At 45.5% G+C, this 22,022-nt stretch overlaps 1 protein-coding gene across 1 annotated transcript in view; it reads left to right on the top strand.

Moving 5' to 3' along the window:
• TBX21 (T-box transcription factor 21) overlaps window positions 1–22,022 on the top strand; it is a 51,423-nt gene that overhangs the window by 29 nt on the left and 29,372 nt on the right. Inside the window, exon 1 of the mRNA XM_035137131.2 lies at window positions 1–1,055. This exon is cut by the window's left edge and continues 29 nt beyond it. Within this exon, the coding sequence (XP_034993022.2) occupies window positions 436–1,055 (620 nt within the window). The 5' untranslated portion in view covers window positions 1–435. The remainder of the gene's footprint in view (window positions 1,056–22,022) is intronic.

Below are 22,022 nucleotides of genomic sequence, written 5' to 3'. Positions count from 1 at the left end.
TTAAGATCCTCAGAAAAGAAAAGTAGAGGAGAAACCCGGAGTTAAGCAGCTGTGATCTTGACCCATCGGCTGCCGCATCCGGATCTTGCGAGTATAAACAACAACCCAAACTTCTGGCGATGTTTTGCGATGCAGGAGAAAGTTTGGCTGCTAAAGAAGGATGAGGAGCGAAACTGACCAGCCTCGTTCTGCCAAGTAAGGAAACTGACCAGATTGCTGTTGATAAAACGGACTAGGCTGGTCTCGGGTAGGGGACACCACCGGGTGTCCCCTTTCCCAGCCACGATGAGCCTTTGAGGGTTTCAAGCCAACCCTCGGGACTTCCCCCCCCTTCCCTACCTACCTACCTACCTACCTTCCTCCTCCTCCTCAGCCCTCCTCATTTTTTCCTCTGCTGCCAACCCCCCCGCTCCTCCCCCCGCCAGCCTTTCTTCAATGGGCGCTTTGGATTCCCTCGCCGGAGGAACCGCCAACCCGACCGCCGCTGCCCTCACCATGCTGAACGGGGCAGAGAGCCAAAGTTTCGCCAAGGAGCCGCCAGACCTCCAGGTAGCGGCGACCAAAGACCCCGCCGAGCTGAAGATCGGCGTGCCCCAGGAGCGCTTCTACTACCCGGAGCCCCACATGCAAGAAGGCGGCTGCAACTTAGGGCTGACCTACGGCGCACAGATGGTGCAGGGAGGAGGCGGCGGCTTTGGAGTGAGCAGCCCGGCCCCATCGGGCAGGTTTATAGGGCCGGCCGTGAACAACTGCTCCTCTTACAGACCTCCTCCTCCCCCGGTTCCTGCTCCTCCTTCGGCTGCTCCTCCTGGGAATCCCAGCTTCTCGGTGTCCACGGCCGAGATCTACCCAAGCGCCGGGGACCTGTATCCCAGCGCGCCCGGGGGAGAAGGCTGCTACTCGGCCGCAGTCCAGCACATGTTCCCGCGCGGGCCTCTCTACCAAGTGCCGGGCTACCAAGTCTCCGGGAAGATCCAGGTAGTGCTCAACAACTATCCTCTCTGGGCCAAGTTCCACAAACACCAGACGGAAATGATCATCACGAAACAGGGCAGGTGAGCAGCAACGCGGGATCAGCTAGGAGGGCGCACGAGGTGGCGCGGGTTGGGCTGGCCGGCGGGAAGCGAGAGGCAGGGATTTCGAAGGAGAGAGAAGGAATGTGCGGATCTGGGGGGTCGGAGCGCAAAGGAAGCGGGATCCCAATGGAAGGAGAGGTGGGAAGTAACGAGGGATCCCGTTGCGCGCCGGGAAGAGGATCTTGGCAAGGGTGGGCCGAGCAGGGAATATTCTCGGGGCAGGCGCGTAATTGGGGCAAATATGTCCGGTGGGAGACAGGTTGTTGGCTTTTGGACTGCGCCGCGGCGGACATAAACAACCCTAAAGTCTTGCCAGGGAAGGAGGGAGAAGCGCCTAAGGGCACGCGGCTGAAGGAGGTACGCTCGAGGAACGGTTAGCAGCGCGCGTTTGTTTTGCTTTTATTTCTTACACCAGCCGCATAAAAAGAGTTCTCTGGGCGGTTCACAAAAGCGCGCGCGCACCCGAAACTACAGTATAAAGCAGCAATGGAACAAATTAATCGAAAACCAAAAGCCGATTAAAACGCAGTTCACCTGTTCCTTAAATTTGCCAGATTCCCCAAGCATCAGCTACAATCCCCAGCACCCTCAATGAACTACAGTTCCCAGGATTCTTTGTGTGTGGGGTGTACCTTAATTGTATTAACACCCCCTGACTGTCACAGGCCCCGCTCTGGAATGCCTCGTTCCTAACGTGCGAATGGGAAACCCGTGTTTCTTAGTGGTATGACACCCGGCCCTCGGCCTTCTCTCCCGCTCACGTTCACATGGCTGAGGGGCAGCATGGAGAACGCAGAGTCGTGGGTGTGAAGGCGGTGAAGTGAAAGTGAGCGTTGTCTCTTAATAACTTGGAGCGGTTGTCGCGCATAAGAGGTAAGAGCAAAAAAACAGAAGGCCAAAAGTGTGGCTGGGCTACTGGGATTGCATTTGCGTCCAAATTTGTGAAGAAGCAAATGACGGGTTGGTTGTACCCCAGTGCTGTGACTAGTGACAGGGCTGGCTTAAGATATTTTGCAAGATGGCAGCGCCCCTTGAAACCTACCTGACTGGTAACTGAATCTTTTAACACTGGTGGTGATGGGAACAGTGTTCTCCTTGTGCCTGAAGAACGCAGGCTACGTGCTATATTACACATTTCATATCTCCAGGCAACTCACTGTGGCTTCCCCCTGCACTTCAGCATCTACGAACTGAGGCATCCGCCTCCCTCTGCCTAATGGTAGAGCCAGCTTTGGCTTAAAACGGTGCTACTTAAACTTTGCAATATGTTTGGAGAATATGACTGAGGCACAGCAGTGTTGGCATAGTGTGTTTTTAAATGGTACGAAAGGGACCTGAAAAAGGTAGAGCAGGTTCTAGTTAAATGAAAATTTAGTTCTCTGCTGAATCTAGCTCTCCTTTCATGTTTTAGGCTTTTAAAAGACAACAACACACAAGCAAAACTTTGTAGATCTCTCGCCATCAGTACCAACAAAACCTCCCCTCTAAAAAAAGGAATGCAAAAGCTTCATCATTTGGAATATACATCCAGAGTTGAGCTTGTGTCTTTGTTTTAAATGACTTTCTTGTGCTTTCTAGTCCTCCAACATCAGGATGCAATTTTTGATTAGATTAACTGGTAGATTAATTCACCAAGGTTTTTAAGGTAGTTGATTGATTATGATAAGTTAAGTCTGAGTTATGAGTTTCTCTTCCTTCCAGGTGTCATTTATCCCTTTTAACAAAAAGTGGAGGCCAATTTCAAGGGTGTGGCTAAGTCTTAAAGGTACATTTGTTTATGTATTTATTTGTAAGGCTATTTTGGCTCTGGTACCTTACCATAAGTTAAGGTACTATAAGGTACTATATTAGCAATATAGTAACTTATTTTTTAATTTTGAGCTACCCTGCGCTTCCTTAAATATTCCTTTCTTTTTTAAAAAAATGAGAGCCTGGTAATATGGACATAAATATAATCAGTTTATAACTAACAATGCAATCCTGTGCCTACTCAGAAATAAGTCCTCACGAGATTCAATTAGATGTGCATAGAATTGTACACACACTTACCTGAGAGTAAGTTCCATTTAACTCTGTGAAGCTTATGTCTGCGTATAAATGTATAGACTCACTCTGTAAATGAGCTAGGTATAAGGCAGGTGATTATTTGATTGAAAATTCTGTAATGGGATGACCAGGCTCTATTTTGATAGGGTTCTCGAAATATGTTTCTAGTGCCGCTTATGAAAACATGCTAGGCCAGAGATGGTTAGTGCCTGTGTTTTTAGAGGCAACTTCATTTCCATGCCACCTGCACTGGACACTCTACCAAATTTTGCTCCTGAAACTGATATGCTACCAAGCCCCTTTAAAAGTGTTGTCAAGCCACGATGGCATCCTTTTTAGTCAGGCACCGCAGTGTTAAATACAGAAGCCTATATATACATATTACACACAAAATCTAAAGAAGAAATGTAACATTAGAATATTGAATGTCTTTGTTTTCTACAGCTTGGAAGGAAAGCTTTTGCTCTGAAAGTGAAAACTTGAGTATAATTTGACAGAGGCATGACGTGGACCATTCTGGACTATAGTCTGCTAGTTACCCATCCCCGGCCTAATCTGAAGAGAAGGAAAAGAGAGACTAGGTTGCTCATTGCTGTGCGCAATTTGTTCAAGTTTATTCATTTGTTTTTATTTCTCATGATTTATATACCATTTTATGGTAATAAAACCTCAAAATGGTTTAAGAAAAGAACAAAACACTTAAAATTATCAGTCAAAAGCTGTTAAAGACACCTATTTAAAATATTTTTAAAAAGTAAAATCGGGCAATAAACTAAAAAAACCAGATTGAAACACATGTCTAGATAGGCTCGCCTGCCTGAACAAAAATGCTTTCAGCAGGCACCAAAGACAGTACATTGAAGGTGCCTTCCTGATGTCAATTCACAGGGAGTTCCAAAGATTAATTTCTTGCAAATGCAGAACTAGTATTACCTGGCACTTGTAACAGTACCAGTTCTACAGATTGAAGTGATTAAGTGGGCATGTATGAGGTAAGGCAACCATGCAAGTAAACTGATCCCAAGCTGTTCTTTGTGAGCTGTGGGGGACTTTGGGCTTTGAAAATTATGCAGTGCAAAAATTGTGCACCAACCACCACCTGCCACCTCTAAGTCACTGTTATGGTGCCCTCTTGGCTCTGCGCCCAGTGCAGGTGCCTAAATCTGCCTCTGTTGTGAGGTCTATAACCTGCCCTTCATCCAAAGAGCTCAGTGTAGCTTATGTGGCATGCAGATATTTCAAGCAAGCATGAAGTATGTGAGTGGGCAGAGTTGGCCCAGGTCTATAAGTCATCAAATCCTTATTCACATCTTTTAGACTTCTGTTTTCCTCACTTGGCATGAAAAATATCATAACTCTTACGGCGTTTGTAGGCAGTGATTTATCCATGCAAGAGAGAGCCTTTTTAAAACCTGGATAAAACTACTAGCCAATATGAATCTTAAGAGAGCCCCATCCCCATTTCAGAGCTAGGAAATGCAAAGGGCAAACTGAATGTCATGTGTGAATACACCATCTGGCTTTGCAAGATGCAGACAGAACAGTGGCAAAAATGTAGCTCTCATGAGCCTCTCTGGTGGTACAAAGAAGGGGATACAGATATTGTTAATAAAGGAAATTAGTGTGTTTGTGACAATTTTCTCTGTGCTCACTCTGTTACACACAGAGAGGGCAGGGGAGAAATTAACTTGATTCAAACTTTGCATCTGTTTTCAACCGGGATGGCAGAATCTTTCAATTTTGGTTTCTCTGCCTTTCTCATTCCCCCAGTCTTAATTTCAGTTTAGTTTCTGCAACACTTTGCAAATTTTTTTTTTAAGTGAGGTGCATTTTCATGCGCATTTCTGTGCCTTCTTTCCCCCTAATGTTCATTAAAAAAAAAAGCTGTTTTGAGCAGGAGAAAGATTTGGAGAAGGATGGTTGCATTTCTGTTTGCAAACTGGTTCAGAAAGGGCGAGTTAGGCAAGTTCACGTGGAAATGGGAAACCAAACTAATTTGTCCCCTTGGTTTTCAATGTCTCTATGGACGTAAAAAGGCAAGAATAAAGTGCCTTTTTAGAGCTCGCTTCTACCCATGCTGAGTGACTAGAGGCCACCCGTTTCAAGGTTTGGAGCGAAGGGCTCCTAGATGTGAGTGTGTTGATGTGCCCTTTTTCTAGAAATTAAGCAGAAACACACACACACACACACACACACACACACAATCTTTTATAATCTCTCACCTTTCCTCATTTCTCCTCCAGGCTGTTCACTGTCAGGTCTGCGAATCCTCTTTATTAACCACCATTGTGGCTCCACGACTTCCTCCCCCCCACCCCACCTCCTTTTATTTTCCACTTTCCTCTTTTCAGTATATCTGTGGATATGCTGGTAAGGTGATTAGGCATTTTCAACCAAGCTGGAAATCCCCAGGCACCAGCTCTGTAGTGGAGGGAGGGGGGCATACTGAATGCCAGGCCAGAGTTTCCCCCTGTTGCAACCTGGGGGGGGGGGTTTGCAGACCCGGTGTGGGTGCAGAGAAGAGCTGTTCTTTCCACCCTTCCACTGAGCTGTCCACAGACACCCACTCACACCCCTGTTTGTGGAAGGGATTGCTTTCAGTCAGAAAGAGAGAGGGGGGATTAGGAAAAAAAGAATTGAAAGGCTGCAAAAGGTTCATAGATAGGCAAGTCCCCCAGGCAGTAGATGATATGGGTCACAGCCACAGAGGCTGCCTGCACACACCAAAATCCTCTCCTCTTCCAGCCTACTGAATGCCAGGCCTTTTAAAGCCACACTCCCTGCAATAGGATCACATGAAACCCGAATTCGGTTGAGCAAAGGGCTGACAAGATTCAAGTTTTGAGTTGTGGCCTTGTGGGGCTGACTCTCACTTCACGTTTTGTACTGGGACGGTGCAAAAGGCATTCACAAATGCACAAAGACTGAAGGGCAGGAATACGTAAAAGTCGAAACCTGTCCCTTTAAAAATAATCAGAAATGCAGGCACTGTCCTTTTTGATCTGTTGCTTCCCAAGGTTTTTCAATAACATGCCCCCCCCCAATTCACAGGTGTGCTTCCTTGGTGAATTTTTGCATGCATCCAGCTGAGTGCAAAATGTAACAGTGTTTCTTAATTATTCGTTGTTGTTTCGATAATATATTGTGCTTTATATCAGTGTTTCTCAACCTTTTTTGGGCCACGGCACACTTGTTCCGTGAAAAAAATCACGAGGCACACCACCATTAAAAAAGTTTAAAAATTTAACTCTGTGCCGCCCTATATTATAATTATGACTGTAAGAAACACTTGCCAAATATTGCTTTCCGGCGGGTCAGTGTTGTGAATTGGCGGCCGCCAGGCACGTCACAATGTAAATCGCCCTTCTCGTCGCCGCACATCGCGGCACACCAGCCAGCGTCTCGCGGCACACTAGTGTGCCGCGGAACAGCGGTTGAGAAACGCTGCTTTATATACAGCAAAGATAGGAGAACTTGCATTCTTAGGCCTATTGTCACTGAGGTGGTAAATCAGGACAGTATCGAACAAGGTTTCCCAAACTTGGGTCTTCAGCTGTTGTTGTTTTTTTGGACTACAACTCCCATCATCCCTAGCTAGCAGGACCAGTGGTCAGGGATGATGGGAACTGTAGTCCGAAAATAACTGGAGACCCAAGTTTGGGAAACCCTGGTATAGAAGCATAGAATGGTAGAATTGTAAGTGACGCATTTTCAGCCTCCAAGACAAAGCCAAAATTACCTGCATATTGAAATCTACTAGCATATTTGGGAGAAAGTATGACAAGAACTCCCTTCTCTGATAGGCTGTATTTGTATGTGAAGTGAACGTTTTGAGGTGAGACCTCTCACATTTGAAGTCTTAAGTGCTATAGTCCAGACAAAGGTTTACTTCTTGAGTGAGGGCAAAGAGCGACATGATGTGACAGGCCAAATTCACACCATGCATTTTAAACACTGTGGTACCACTTTAAAAAGGCATGGCTTCCCCCAAAGAATTATGAAAGCTATGGTTTGTCAGTGGTGCTGAGAGTTGTTGGGAGACCCCCCTAATTCTCTCGCAGAACTCCAGTTCCCGGAATTCCCTGGGAAGACCTATTGATAAAACCAATATTGATAGTTAAACCACATTGACACTTGAGATGCATATTTTAATTCCACCTAATTTCTATGACGGTAATTTGTTTCAAACTGTTTGTCACATTGTGGTCCACCCTAGGACCTTGGGAGTGAAAGGCAGATTAATAATAATAATAATAATAATAATAATAATAATAACAACTTCCACTCCTGAAGAATTTTGCGAGTACAACCCCCGAGAGATGCTGCAACCCCATTTTTATCTGCTCTTTTATTGCATAGTATTTTAGGTTTATAAAAAGTATTTTTAAAATAGTTATGATTATAGTCGGCCCTGATATCCTGTTGTCATGAAGTAGGGGGTTAGAAAGATGTTTTATCAAATGTACAAACCTTGGAGTCTAATCTCTCCATGAGGGACAGAAAGTTTTGGTAGGTATGGCCCATAAGACATTTTGCTGCCGGAGAAGGGTCTGCCACCGAAAACCTCCCTGCCCGGTCAAAGCACAGAGCAGTACCCCTAAGGCCAGTCAATATATTTTGGCACCTGAGGCAGGAAATCACAGAATCACCTCCCCGCCTCCCTGCCAATAAAAATAGAATAATAAAAAATTGAGTAACTAACAGTATTCTGGCCTTTCTTGACACAGAACATCTGTTGCTTCGGATGCCTGTCTCATTCTGTCTAATGGTAGGGGCTGGGCTTGAGAAGTGTGAAGATGGAGAGAGAGAGAAAGAAAGAGAGAAAGAAAAAAGAAAGAAAAGGAACGAAAGTTAAGCACTCCCTCTTTCACCTACCATAATAATTTGGTTACTCAGGTGGTGGTCTGTGTGTGACATTTAAATCACCATCGTATTGTTGTCTGTTTGCTTGTTTACATTTCTTATCTGCCTTTCTCAAAACTATAGGCGTGGGGCCGGTTGCAGATCATCATTTTAACAAGTTGTTTATATAGAGCAGGGTCCCCAAACTAAGGTCCGGGGGCCGGATGCAGCCCAATCACCTTCTAAATCCGGCCCGCGGACGGTCCGGAAATCAGCATGTTTTTACATGAGTAGAATGTGTCCTTTTATTTAAAATGCATCTCTGGGTTATTTGTGGGGCATAGGAATTTGTTCATATTTTTTCCCCAAAATATAGTCCGGCCCCCAACAAGGTCTGAGGGAGAGTGGACCGGCCCCTGGCTGAAAAAGTTTGCTGACCCCTGAAGAGGGCAGCTGATCTTCTTTATTTGTTGAGGGCAAACCCTCCAAGTGTCCCTATTTTCCAGGGTCAGTCCCGGATTTACAGAAGCTGTCCCTGTTTCTGGTTTGATCCCCAAATACCCCACTTTTCCTTAGCACGTCCCTATTTTCATCAGAGAAATGTTGGAGGGTATGGGATGATGTCCCTGTTTTCTATGGGGAAATGCTGGAGAGCATGGAGTTATGCGACCCCCAGCCCCCCGCCTAAGGGGATACCGGTAAGTAATTATACAACCTTTAAAAGCCATCTGGAGGCAACCCCGTTTAGGGAAGTTTTAAAATGTTTAATGTTTCATTAAATTTTTATTTATGTTGGAAGCCGCGCAGATGAGCGGGGGATAAATAATTAAAAAAATACTATCATTGCATAGGACTTCCCTTTTTTCATCAGAGAAATCTTGGAGGGTATAGATCAGGCATCCCCAAACTGCGGCCCTCCAGATGTTTTGGCCTACAACTCCCATGATCCCTAGCTAACAGGACCAGTGGCCGGGGAAGATGGGAAATGTAGTCCAAAACATCTGGAGGGCCGAAGTTTGGGGATGCCTGGTATAGATTCATGTCTACTCAGATGTAAGTCCCTTTTAGTTCACTGAGCTTACTCCCATGAAACCACGTATAGGATTGCAGTCTTAACCTTGGTTGCCCATTAGCTCTGCCAGCTTCTCTGTTTCTTCAGAAAAGGCAGCCTTTCAAATTGATTAAGCTGTTTTTAAAAATACTTAATTTTTTGAGGAGTGCGCATGTGCAGTACAGTAATAACCGTCCTGAAACTTTATGGTTTCTTGATTTATGGTTTCCTCAAGCTAATATTTTGGGGAGGGAAAGGAAATTTTAAGAAATGAAACGGGTTGGTAAAACGGCACCAGTTCCATTGTTAAAACATTGCTGAGTTATTTCCATTAATGAGTCCCTTCCATGACATCACGCCACATCCCTTCTCAAAAGACTTGAGTGTTTCCCTCTCTCATATCAGAACTGGCGCACCGTTAGAACAATGGCCACATAATACTTGTTCTGCATTTGTAGGAAATGAATCTTTTACTGTGGCAGCACCTGCACTTTGGAACTCCCTGCCGATTGAGATCAGGCAGACACTTTCACTGTAATTTTTCGGCCCCTGCTAGAAAAAATTTTGTATAGACAATCCTATCCAGATCTGTAGTACAGTATGTTGGCCTGTGTTTTTACCCGCTTTTTAGCCTGCCATTGATTTGAAATATTTTTGAATGTTTAAAATAAATGTTTTTACTTATAATTTCATTGCTTTGTTCTTTTTGTCACCAGCTTTGGGGATTCCCCCCCCCCTTTACAGTTGCACAGTATATAAATTTTATGAAATAAATATATCTTTCCCCATTGCCAGCATGGCAGAAAGCAAGAAGAGGTGACTAGGTGGGAGCAAATAACCAAGCCAATGCCTTTTTTGCTGCCAGCAGTGATGGCCAAACTCGGCCCTCCAGCTGTTTTGGGACTACAATTCCCATCATCCCTGACCACTGGTCCTGTTATCTAGGGATTATGGTAGTTGTAGTCCCAAAACAGCTGGAGGGCCAAGTTTGGCCATCATTGTGACTAAGGTCAGCGCCGTCTTAAGCGCCCCTGTCGCCATGGTGCGACGGATCTCTCCGGCGCCCTTCCGCCCCGTTTCCCAACGCGGTGGGCGGGTGTGCGCGGCGCTGCTGCGCGGCGGGCGGGCAGACACAGCGCGATCTCCGGCGCCCTCCCGCCCCGTTTCCCAGCGCGGTGGGCAGGTGGGCGCTGCGCGCAGCGGACCGGCCAGCCAGCGGGCGGGCGCAGCTCGCGGCGCCCTCCTGGCGGGCCGGCGCCATGGTGCCCTGCGCCACCGGGGGTCTACGATGAGCCGGCCCTGACTAAGGTGAACAAGAAGCTGCCTTTCCTTATTTCCCCATACTGATATTGACTGGGCAAGCAGCTGGCTCTTACTTCAACACTGTTAATCTGACACTACCATCCTTTGCATCTGAGGGTGGCAAACTACCAGCTCTCTGCTGCTCCCTACCTCCGGCACTGCCATCTTGGGCAGCCGCCTCCCTGCCAAATGGTAGGACCGGACCGGGTTGAACCTGCATACACACCATACATTTAAAGCACATTACTTTCCCCCCGAAGAATCTTAGGAACTGTAGTTTATTAAGGGAATTGTAGGTCTGTGTGGGGAATAAACTACATTTCCGAAGTTTATTTGGGGAAGGCCATGAACTTTTAAAAACTGCTACGGTGTGTACAACAGCCTTGGAAGAGGGAGAAAAGAGGCAGGATGCCCCCAGCACTGTAGTAGACTTTGACAGAGGTACAGATAAAAACGTCAACATTCAGCAGCATTAAGTGGTAAAGCTTTTTCCTGGATGTTACCACTTCTGGCTGCAGTGGTGGTTTGAATGTTCTGTTATTAGGAGCAAGCAAACAAACAAATCACCTCTTAAGTATAGACGACTCAGATGGGAGGGTTTATCCAGGCCTTCTCCCTCACGTGCTACTTTTCTGTGTGCAGGGACCAACCCCAATGTGGAAGAATTCAAATTTGCAATCGCTGCAACCAGGAATTGCTTTATCCCTTGTTTCTGCTTGAGTGCCTATAAGCCAACCTTTAATGTCTTGGAAACAAAATAAGATTAATAAGCTTGCAAGCAAGGCTGGCCCACCCATGAAACAAGGTGAGGCGACCGCCTCAGGTGACAGGATCTACTAGGGCAGAAGGTTCCCAATGTAGCACTCCCCACACCCTGCTTGTTCCTGGTGTATATCCTCCCTCACCCTTTCTTCCCTGGCGGAGAGGGGGGGCACAATTTGGGGGTGCCAAAAATCTTGGGCCAGTTCTGAAGAGGAGCATCTCATCCATCAAAAAAGCTTCCTTTGTAACAGGTGTGGGGAACCTCCCCCTGGATGTTGCTGAACCTCCCCCTGGATGTTGCTGTTTGCAGAGGCTGATGGGAGTCGTAGTTCAACAACCATCTGGAAGGCGACAGGTTCCCTACACTAATTTTATTAGGCTCCATTCCTGTGCTCGTTTATGTGGGGTGAACCCCTTTGGAACGCAATGGGACGTACTGTATCCTCTTCCAACTTTCTGCCCCCCCCCGTCTGCTTCCTTTGTCCTCATGCTATTTCCCCCCACCTTCCTAACTCTATTCTTGTTTTTCTGCTCTTTCTCTTTCTCCCTCTTGTGCTTTCTCTCTGTGCATTGCTGCAAGATCCACAGAAGCTGGCTTAAAAAAAAGAAAGAAAATAAAGGAGTAGAGAAATCAATGGAGGATGAATCTTGCAAGGTCTGTTAGCGTGACGGCTGGAGCGAACCTCCATGTCGTCAAGCACTATATCTTTGAGTGCACGGCTGCCGGACGAGGGCTGTTCCCTTCACAGCCTGCTTGTGAGCTTCCCAGAGGCATTTGGCTGTGTACTGTTGGGAACAGGATGCAAAGCTAAAACGAGTTTCTTGTGTGATCCAGCAAGGCAGTTCTGACCTGCACACACCCTCTCTTTTAACCAGGAACACTTTGGACAACAGAACCACGGAGGTGGAAGGGACCTCGAAAGCACAGCCGTACCTCGGAAGTCGAACACCTTGCGAGTCCAACGATTTGGCTCCTGGATGTCGCAGACCCGGAAGGGAGTGTTCCGGTTTGCCAATGTTCTTTGGAACCCGAACGTCCGATACGGGTTCTGTGGCTTCCGATTGGCTGCAGGAACTTCCTGCAGCCAATTGGAAGTGGCGCCTTGGGTTTCCGAACGTTTTGGAAGTCAACCGGACTTCTGGAATGGATTCCGTTCGACTTCCGAGGAACGGCTATAATCTAGTCCTACGTAAATGACTTTTTGTACTCTCCATGGAATCCTATTCTCAAGTGCAAAAAGAAAACAATATTTATGAATGGCAGACAGGGGCATAGCGGGCAGCTTTTGCCTGTGAAATGCCACCCTTCCCCTTTATCACACACACACACACACACACACACACACACACACACACTTCTTTGTTTCTTTCTCACACTGTTTACAAGGCAGCCTCTTGATTGCTTCTTTCTCTCTCATCCTTCCTTGCTCTCCTTTCTCTCAAGCCCCAGACAGAGAGTGTCACTTTGATGCTGTAACCAAGCCGCTCCTAATGTGTTGAAAGTCTAAATGCATTAAAGCCGCTTCATTTCCTGACCACCCTTCAAGGGTTTGCAATCTGGAGAAAAAGAACCCCCCCCCGTCCCCTCCGCCTTGTGCTCCCGGTGCTTCAGCGACACGCCACCACCATCAGGGGAAGGAAGGAGGAAGGAAAGAGATACCAACACAGGAGAATAATTCTGTTCTGAAACTGCGCTGACATAATGGGCCACAGCCAGTTCCGAAGCAAAACGTCAGCTCGCGCTGCTCCAAACTCTTCCTCTTTTTCTTGGGATCCCAGTGGGAGATCAGGGTTCGAATCTGCACTCAGACATCAAGTTCGCTAGCTGGCCTTGGGCCCAGTCTCGGCCTGTCCCACCTCGCAGGGTTTCTGTGAGGATAAAATGGGGAGGAGAACCATGCATGGCTTCCTGGGTTCCTTGGAGAAAAGATGGGATAGAAACGTTCAAAAAACGCATTAAAATAAAGCAATGGGCTGGCTATTGAGGTGGGAGAGTTGGCTTCAGTTCCAAGAACCAAGGACTATGTTGTATCTGCGAAGAGCCACACAATATTCATAAGCCATGACTTTCCTCAAAGAATCCTGGCATAGCTCAGTCAGTAGAGCATGAGACTCTTAAAATCAGGGTCTCCGGGTCATAGGTTCAAGCCCCATGTTGGGCAGAAGATGATTGCATTGCAGTGGGTTAATAATAATAATTATAATAATAATAATTTATATCCCGTCCATCTAGCTGGGTTTTCCCGGCCACTCTGGGTGGCTCCCAATAGAATATAAAAAACATGACAAAACATCAAACATTAAAAACTTCCCTAAACATGGCTGCCTTCAGATGTCTTCTAAAAGTCAGAGAATTGTTTATTTCCTTGACATCTGATGGGAGGGCGTTCCACAGGGCGGGCGCCACCACTGAGGAGGCTCTCTGCCTGGGTTGAACTAGATGACCCTTGTGGTCCCCTCCAACTCTACAATTCTAATTCTAAATGTGGTTTCCTCCCTCACAGTTCCCATCACTCATAATAAACCACAGTTCCCAGGATTCTTTGAGGGAAGTCCTATATTTTAAATGCACACTGAATGTGCTTTAAATGTATGGCATGGGTCTGTCCCTCTGTGTTTTTAGTGTCTGATATGGTTCGCTTTTTTAAAAACCGCTTTTGGTGTCACTCACTAGTTAATAATAATAATAATAATAATAATAATAATAATAAATTTATTATTCATACCCCGCCCATCCGGCTGGATTTCCCCAGCCACTCTGGGCGGCTTCCAGCAGAATATTAATGTACAATGATTCTTCAAATATTAAAAGCTTGCCTAAACAGGGCTGCCTTCAGATGTCTTCTAAAAGTCAAATAGTTGTTTATTTCTTTGACATCTGATGGGAGGGCGTTCCACAGGGCGGGCGCCACTACCAAGAAGGCCCTCTGCCTGGTTCCCTGTAACCTCACTTCTCGCTAGGAGGGAACCACCAGAAGGCCCTCGGAGCTGGACCTCAGTGTTTCGGCAGAACGATGGGGGTGGAGACGCTCCTTCAGGTATACTGGACCGAGGCCATTTAGGGCTTTAAAGGTTATATAGATAACCTGCTGGGTATTTAGTTTGTAGTTTGTGAAACAGTGTTCTAGACAGGGATGCCATGGGGGGGGGGATCAGCATTGCTGGGCGCTCTGTGAGGCCCATGCCACAGTGTGTGTGTGTGTGTGGGGAGTATCCTGACCCTGGTGTGCCATTGCCTGCTCACCTCCAAGCGGCGACAACAGAGAGATGGGACAGCAGCCTAGGCCTCCCCCCCCCCGTGTGTGGGTGTGACTGTGACTTTGGGCCACGATGGAAAGGGCAAATATATGGGCATCTATGGCGGGAAAATGGCACGATGCAATAGTTCTGCTGAATGCCAGTGCTCCTCCAAATCCTATTAGGGATTCCCTGAAAGATAGCTTGTCTAACCGCGACTTCTCTTCTTCAGCGTTGTATAGGCACAGGGGAATATATATGATGGGTGGGTCTTTCTCCGACCTCAGTCCACACAGGGCAGCAACGGTGGCCAAGAGGCTTGGCGCATGTGAAACGAGACAGTATGCTCCGTAATCCTCTTCACAGGAGGTCCACGGCAGGCGGTTGTTTGTTTGTTTAGTTCATAAAATGTATGCACCATTTGATTGAAAAAACAAAACAAAACCTCAAAGCGGTTTACAGAAGATAAAGCAGGAGAATTGGGGGGGGGGGACACGCTTAAAAACACACAAAAGTTGAAATACTAACACAGATTTTAAAATTTAAGCGTTTGGCTAGGCTTGTCTAAACAAGATTATGAACAGGTGCCAAAAAGAGCACAGTTGAAGGCACCTGCTTTATCTCACTAACCAGGGTATAATAACAATAACAATAACAATAATAATAATAATAATAATAATAATAATAATAATAAATTTTATTTATTTATTTATTTATTTATTTATTTATTTATTATACCACACCCATCTGGCTGGGTTTCTCCAGCTACTCTGGGCAGCTCCCAACAAAATACTAAAAACATGCTAAAACATCAAACATTAAAAATTGCCTAAACAGGGCTGCCCTAAACTTCCCTAAACAGGGAGACCCACAGTGTAGGCCAGGCATCCCCAAACTGCGGCCCTCCAGATGTTTTGGCCTGCAACTCCCATGATCCTTAGCTAACAGGACCAGTGGTCGGGGAAGATGGGAATTGTAGTTCAAAACATCTGGAGGGCCAAAGTTTGGGGATGCCTGGTGTAGGCACTGCCACACCAAACGACTGAATTTTCTACAAAGGCGGAACAGGTACCATACGGCATCCGTAGCAGCGCCAGTTCTGCCACATGGGCACATGTGGGGTAAGAATTTCCTTGGCAGGATGAGTTGTTGTGGGAAGTTTGAAAACTGATGCCAGAGCCCTGCTGCAGCCTGGTTCTCTCCTCCCCACACCCTGACAAGGCCATCTCGCACCAGCTGCCTTCTGGGTAGGATTTCAGGAGAGCTGGAGGGGGAGAGAGGGGTACTATCCTCTTCCCCTCTGCAGGGTTATCTCCCACCAGCTGCCCTGTGGGAAGGATGCCAATGATTTCTTATATTTTGATATTGTGATTTAATTAACGCGTTTTGATGTTACTTGGAAGCTGCCTGGGAAGGATTGATATTCTGAATGAATAAATAAAGAAAAGCAATAGCTTGCTGTCGGTTACAACAGTTTAATTTATTACCTGCGCTTCACCCTAAGGTCTCGGGACAGGTCGCAACAATTTGAAGCACTACTTTTAAACAACTTGCAAAAGTAGTGTGGGTCCTAAAAATATGTATCTCGGATGTCAAAGGCCAGGGCAAAAAAGAAAGAAAAGCGTTCAGTCCCATTGGGAAAAGGCAGGATATAAACTAACTAACTAACTAACTAACTAACTAACTAACTAACTAACTAACTAACTAACTAACTAACTAACTAACTAACAAATAATAGTGCATTTATCAACAGATTACAGTCTACACCTGTGTGTTTTTATAGTTGCATTGGACATAAGGTTTTGGTCAAAACAGCTATGGAGGCTCATAACTTTATTCTCCTTTCACACACACCCAACAACTGGGAATTTATTCATGAGTCACTAGTCTATGAAAAATACGAGATGTGACATTCGGTCATTGAAACGTATAAGCTTAAATGACATCCAGTAAAACAACATGAAACAGCAGCAACAGCCTTACAATCCAATGAACCCAAACAGTTACTGATATGATATTAAATCAAACAAAACAAAACACACACTCACTCTCAAAAACTACTACAGGAACAGAAATTACACGGTGGCCACACAGGACCAGGATTATTCAGGCAGCATTTCCTGCCTTTGTATCTTGGCTTCCTCATAAATACAAGACATCAGGTGCAGTTTTAATTGAAAATTCCTTCCTTCCTTTCTCCATTAAGGCTGTCTCCTTTTCTACCAGCTCCTCTTCAGGACAAACTTCCAGACAACAGAAGTGATTAACTTGCACATTGGACGCAGCACATTCTTCCCTTTTAAAACAACAGGATTGGGATCTAGGTCTTATTGGTGTTAAAAGACTTATCTTTTTGTTGATTTATCCTGAAGTTTTTCCCTAGTATTTGGGTTGCCAGAGACAAAATCAACTGGTCATCTATTTTATTGTATTTGAGAGGTTCTTGTCACTTTCTTGAACTGCATCTGTGAGATCAAAGCTGGAGAGTTTCTTCTTGACCTTATCATTAGGGATATCTTCTTCTTTGGCGATCACTCGTAGCCGAGTAAGATTGTCTTCCATAAACACGTTTTTAACAATGGGTCCGTAAGTGACTGTGGAGGCCAATTCTGGATCCACACGTCCTTCCACAGTGAGGACATTGGTTTCCGCGCGGGAGTTTATCACGGTGTGGATTTGCCAAGAGTGCCTTCCTCTTAGCATGTTTCTCCCTTGCGTCCTGAGATCGAGTGTCTTCAAAGCCCACGACAACTTTGGTAAGGCTGTACTCCAATTGGAGCGCTTGCGGGCAAGTGTTTCCCAATTGTTGGTGTTTATACTAATTTTTTAAAAAATTGCCTTGAGACAGTCTTTAAACCTCTTTTGTTGACCACCAGCATTACGCTTTCAATTCAGAATAGAGTAGTTGCTTTGGAAGACGATCATCAGACATCCACACAACACTACCAGTCCAACAAAGTTGAGGAGTCCTGTGAGTTGCCGTTGGATAAGTTTGGTGTTTGCTTTCCACCCTCTCAGCGATTCAAAAGGCGTTTTTCATGTAACAAGGTGGGGAGTAGTTGCGTAATGACATCACATCTGCTAGCATACATCTATGCAGGAATTGATGAATCGCTTCTTCATGAGAAATACTCGAAGTGTACTCACAAAAAACACACCTGATTTTGGGGAATTAGTTGAAAAGTTGAACTCAACCGGGGATGCCCGGTACATTCAGTAATAAGAAAAATGTCTCAAAACAGCTTCACTTTGAATCTGAAAAGGCTTTTCCACAAAGGATCCAAGGTTGCAAATAAGATTGTAACACATTGCACAACAAAATAGATAGGTGGAGAGGTCCTCAGACATCCTGAATGGAATTAATTTGATATGATGCCACAGGTTGAAAGCCCAGCGAAAGAGACTTCTCTGTTCATAAAAGTATTTTTAACAAGGTATTGTTGTTTTTGCTGAAAGGGGAATTCAGTAGGCTCGGGCTTCTCAGGAAATGCAAAAAGGCTACTTAATTTAATTAAGGTGGGATGGGCTTGCCGGCTGAACCAGGGACTCTCAATAGGAGATCAGAAACCATGCTGAAGGTGTTGCTTGCATCAGATGTGGTACTTGGTTCTGGAATTAATTAGGCTGGAGTGTTACCTCCTCCTTGTAACTGGGATGTTCCTCAAGCTTACACCAATTCTGACTCACACAATAGGGACTTCCTCAGGTGACCACAATGCTTCTCTCACTGCCAAAATTAAAGACAAACCATGCACACATTCCCATGGCTTGTCTTAGCTAAACTAAACTTTTTGGTAACTACTAAGCAAACAGAGTTTTGAGGATTGCCTCTCTTGAGGGTTGTTGTGAAATTGTCAGTTACAAATTCTCATTGAGTAATCTGTTCTTTCCACTAAGCAATTCTCTATTGGATGGAACACCCTTGTAATTTTTAAAAATTGCTGTAGAAGTATTGTTCTAGTTTAAATGAAGGAAGTTGTCACCCATTGTCAGTCACTAATTCCTTGGGAAGGCCTTCTCTGGTAAAGACTGCAGACAAATCAAATTACATTGCTTATACAGTAGTGGTTTGCCAGAAAATGAAACATACGGATATTTAGAATAATAGTCCCCCATCATGATGATAAACCTCTTATTTTGCAGGCTGGTCAACATCTAAAGGTCCCCTTATGTCTAGAATTATTTTTTCCCATGGACTGTTAGAATATTTTGTTGGGCTTTTGGGATTTTTCACAAAGAGTAAGCTATACAGTTTCTGATTGTTGTTTAGTCGTTTAGTCGTGTCCGACTCTTCGTGACCCCATGGACCATAGCACGCCAGGCACTCCTGTCTTGCACTGCCTCCCGCAATTTGGTCAAACTCATGTTCATAGCTTCGAGAACACTGTCCAACCATCTTGTCCTCTGTCGTCCCCTTCTCCTAGTGCCCTCAATCTTTCCCAACATCAGGGTCTTTTCCAAGGATTCTTCTCTTCTCATGAGGTGGCCAAAGTATTGGAGCCTCAGCTTCACGATCTGTCCTTCCAGGGAGCACTCAGGGCTGATTTCCTTAAGAATGGATAGGTTTGATCTTCTTGCAGTCCATGGGACTCTCAAGAGTCTCCTCCAGCACCATAATTCAAAAGCATCAATTCTTCGGCGATCAGCCTTATTTATGGTCCAGCTCTCACTTCCATACATCACCACTGGGAAAACCATAGCTTTAACTATACGGACCTTTGTCGGCAAGGTGATGTCTCTGCTTTTTAAGATGCTGTCTAGGTTTGTCATTGCTTTTCTCCCAAGAAGCAGGCGTCTTTTAATTTCGTGACTGCTGTCACCATCTGCAGTGATCAAGGAGCCCAAGAAAGTAAAATCTCTCACTGCCTCCATTTCTTCCCCTTCTATTTGCCAGGAAGTGATGGGACCAGTGGCCATGATCTTGGTTTTTTTGATGTTGAGCTTCAGACCATATTTTGCGCTCTCCTCTTTCACCCTCATTAAAAGGTTCTTTAATTCCTCCTCGCTTTCTGCCATCAAGGTTGTGTCATCTGCATATCTGAGGTTGTTGATATTTCTTCCAGCAATCTTAATTCCGGCTTGGGATTCATCTAGTCCAGCCTTTCGCATGATGAATTCTGCATATAAGTTAAATAAGCAGGGAGACAATATACAACCTTGTCGTACTCCTTTCCCAATTTTGAACCAATCAGTTGTTCCATATCCAGTTCTAACTGTAGCTTCTTGTCCCACATAGAGATTTCTCAGGAGACAGATGAGGTGATCAGGCACTCCCATTTCTTTAAGAACTTGCCATAGTTTGCTGTGGTCGACACAGTCAAAGGCTTTTGCATAGTCAATGAAGCAGAAGTAGACGTTTTTCTGGAACTCTCTAGCTTTCTCCATAATCCAGCGCATGTTTGCTATTTGGTCTCTGGTTCCTCTGCCCTTTCGAAATCCAGCTTGCACTTCTGGGAGTTCTCGGTCCACATACTGCCTAAGCCTGCCTTGTAGAATTTTAAGCATAACCTTGCTAGCGTGTGAAATGAGCGCAATTGTGCGGTAGTTGGAGCATTCTTTGGCACTGCCCTTCTTTGGAATTGGGATGTAGACTGATCTTCTCCAATCCTCTGGCCATTGCTGAGTTTTCCAAACTTGCTGGCAGTTTCTGATTACTTCCTCAATTTGTTTGCTCATTCCTGGCCACCAAAAGCTTTGTGTGATTCATCTACAGCAGGCATCCCCAAACAGCGGGCCTCCAGATGTTTTGGCCTACAACTCCCATGATCCCTAGCTAAAAGGATCAGTGGTCGAGGAAGATGGGAATTGTAGTCCAAAACATCTGGAGGGCCGAAGTTTGGGGATGCCTGATCTACAGTATTAGGGAATCTGATACTTAAAGGTAAAGGGACCGACTCTGGGGTTGCGGCGAACATCTTGGCATTATTGGCCGAGGCAGCCGGTGTACAGCTTCCAGGACATGTGGCCAGCATGACAAAGCCGCTTCTGGTGAACCAGAGCAGCACATGGAAACGCCGTTTACCTTCCCGCTGTAGCGGTATTTATTTATCTACTTGCACTTTGACGTGCTTTCAAACTGCTAGGTTGGCAGGAGCTGGGACCAAGCAACGGGAGCTCACCCCGTCGCGGGGTTCGAACCGCCGACCTTCTGATCAGCAAGCTCTAGGCTCATTGGTTTAACCCACAGCGCCACCCGCATCCCCATCTGATACTTAGCCTAATGCAGCCTAATGAAGGTATCTGATACTTAGGTACCTTCATTAGGCTACATTAATCAACCTTGCTTGCAGAGATGTTGGCAGTACTAAACAATCAGTCCTTTCAAACCAACTTGTTGAGAAGGGACAATTCACATGCTTATGGTCTCTACTGTTGCAAATTTTAAGACCTCTAATTCTTACATGTACATGGACATCCTTTGGTTGTATAAGGTGTAAGTTCAGTAGTAAACACTCAGGGCTGCTTTCCATTCCAGTGCTGTAAGCATTCCTTAGGTGGAGGAAGCTCTGTGTGCATTTACTGACCCTTCATCCTCTTCTTCGACTTGGGCTCCTCTGTAGGACAAACTTCTAGACACCTGAACTGATTAACCGGCAGGGTATTGCACCCATCCTTCTCCCCTGGTAGCACCTCCCTCCGATGTCCTTTATCATCGGGGCTGAGCAGCTGAATCATGATCAGCCCATCACAAAACTTGTTGTATCTTCCCAGGAAATAGGACTCGCCAGGGGGAACTCCCAGCTGAAGCGATCAGAGGTACAAGGCCTCTGAATGACATTTTAAAAGTCATGTAAGCTAGTGGCCATCACATCTTATGGCAATGAAATGCAATGAGCTTAATCCGCTTGGAGACTAAGGGTAAGGTTCTTTTTCTTTCTAATTTCATTTCCTGCTTGCAGAAAAGTCTGGGCAGAACCGCTGCAGTGATACTGAAGCAAAACTTAACAGTTCCCAGAGTTCTCTGAGGGATGCCAGGCGAGGCAAACCAGTTGATACTGTCACTAATACAGGAAATACCTTGTGCACACAACTAATGCAATTTCAAAGAAATCCAAGTGCAAATGACATGTGTATAATACGATATACCATACTGGCCTGCATACAGGCTCCGGTCTTACAGAACTAATATTCTTACGTCCTGACTATGGATGGTGGAGGCTTGGCTCATGGAGACTAGAGAAAGGCTTTCTTTTTTGAATAGAGGCTCAGTTGTCCACTCCTTGCATAGTTTTTTCTTTTTGCATTGCAAAACCCTTTCGTTTTAGGCAGGTGTTTAGTATTAATTCATTCATTGCCTTTCTGTCCCCACCTTTTTCTCCCTGGTTCTTCCCTTCCATGTTTTTCCTGCGTATTTACCATATTTACCATTTACTGTTTTTTTCTGTGTATAAGGTGACCCTATGTATAAGACGACCCCTATTTTTTTGAACCCTAAATTAAGAAATCAGTAGTTTAAACTGATCACCCGGGATCGCCCAAACACCTGAGATCGAGGCAGGCAAGGCAAGGCAGGGTGGGCAGGCAGGTGAAAAAGTGATAGCTCGCAATAGGGCATGTAAGAAGGGACTAGAATCGAGCAAGGCATGAAGATGGTGGAAGCGGAACGAGCAGCTAAAGCTCTGGACCATATTTTTTCATGTATAAGATGACCCCCATGTATAAGAAGACTTTTGGACTAAAAAAACAAATAAGCAAAAAACATCGTC

Source organism: Zootoca vivipara, chromosome 13 (assembly GCF_963506605.1).
Source record: "Zootoca vivipara chromosome 13, rZooViv1.1, whole genome shotgun sequence".
NCBI classification, from domain to species: Eukaryota; Metazoa; Chordata; class Lepidosauria; order Squamata; family Lacertidae; genus Zootoca; species Zootoca vivipara.
This window is presented reverse-complemented; position numbering and strand designations above follow the sequence as displayed.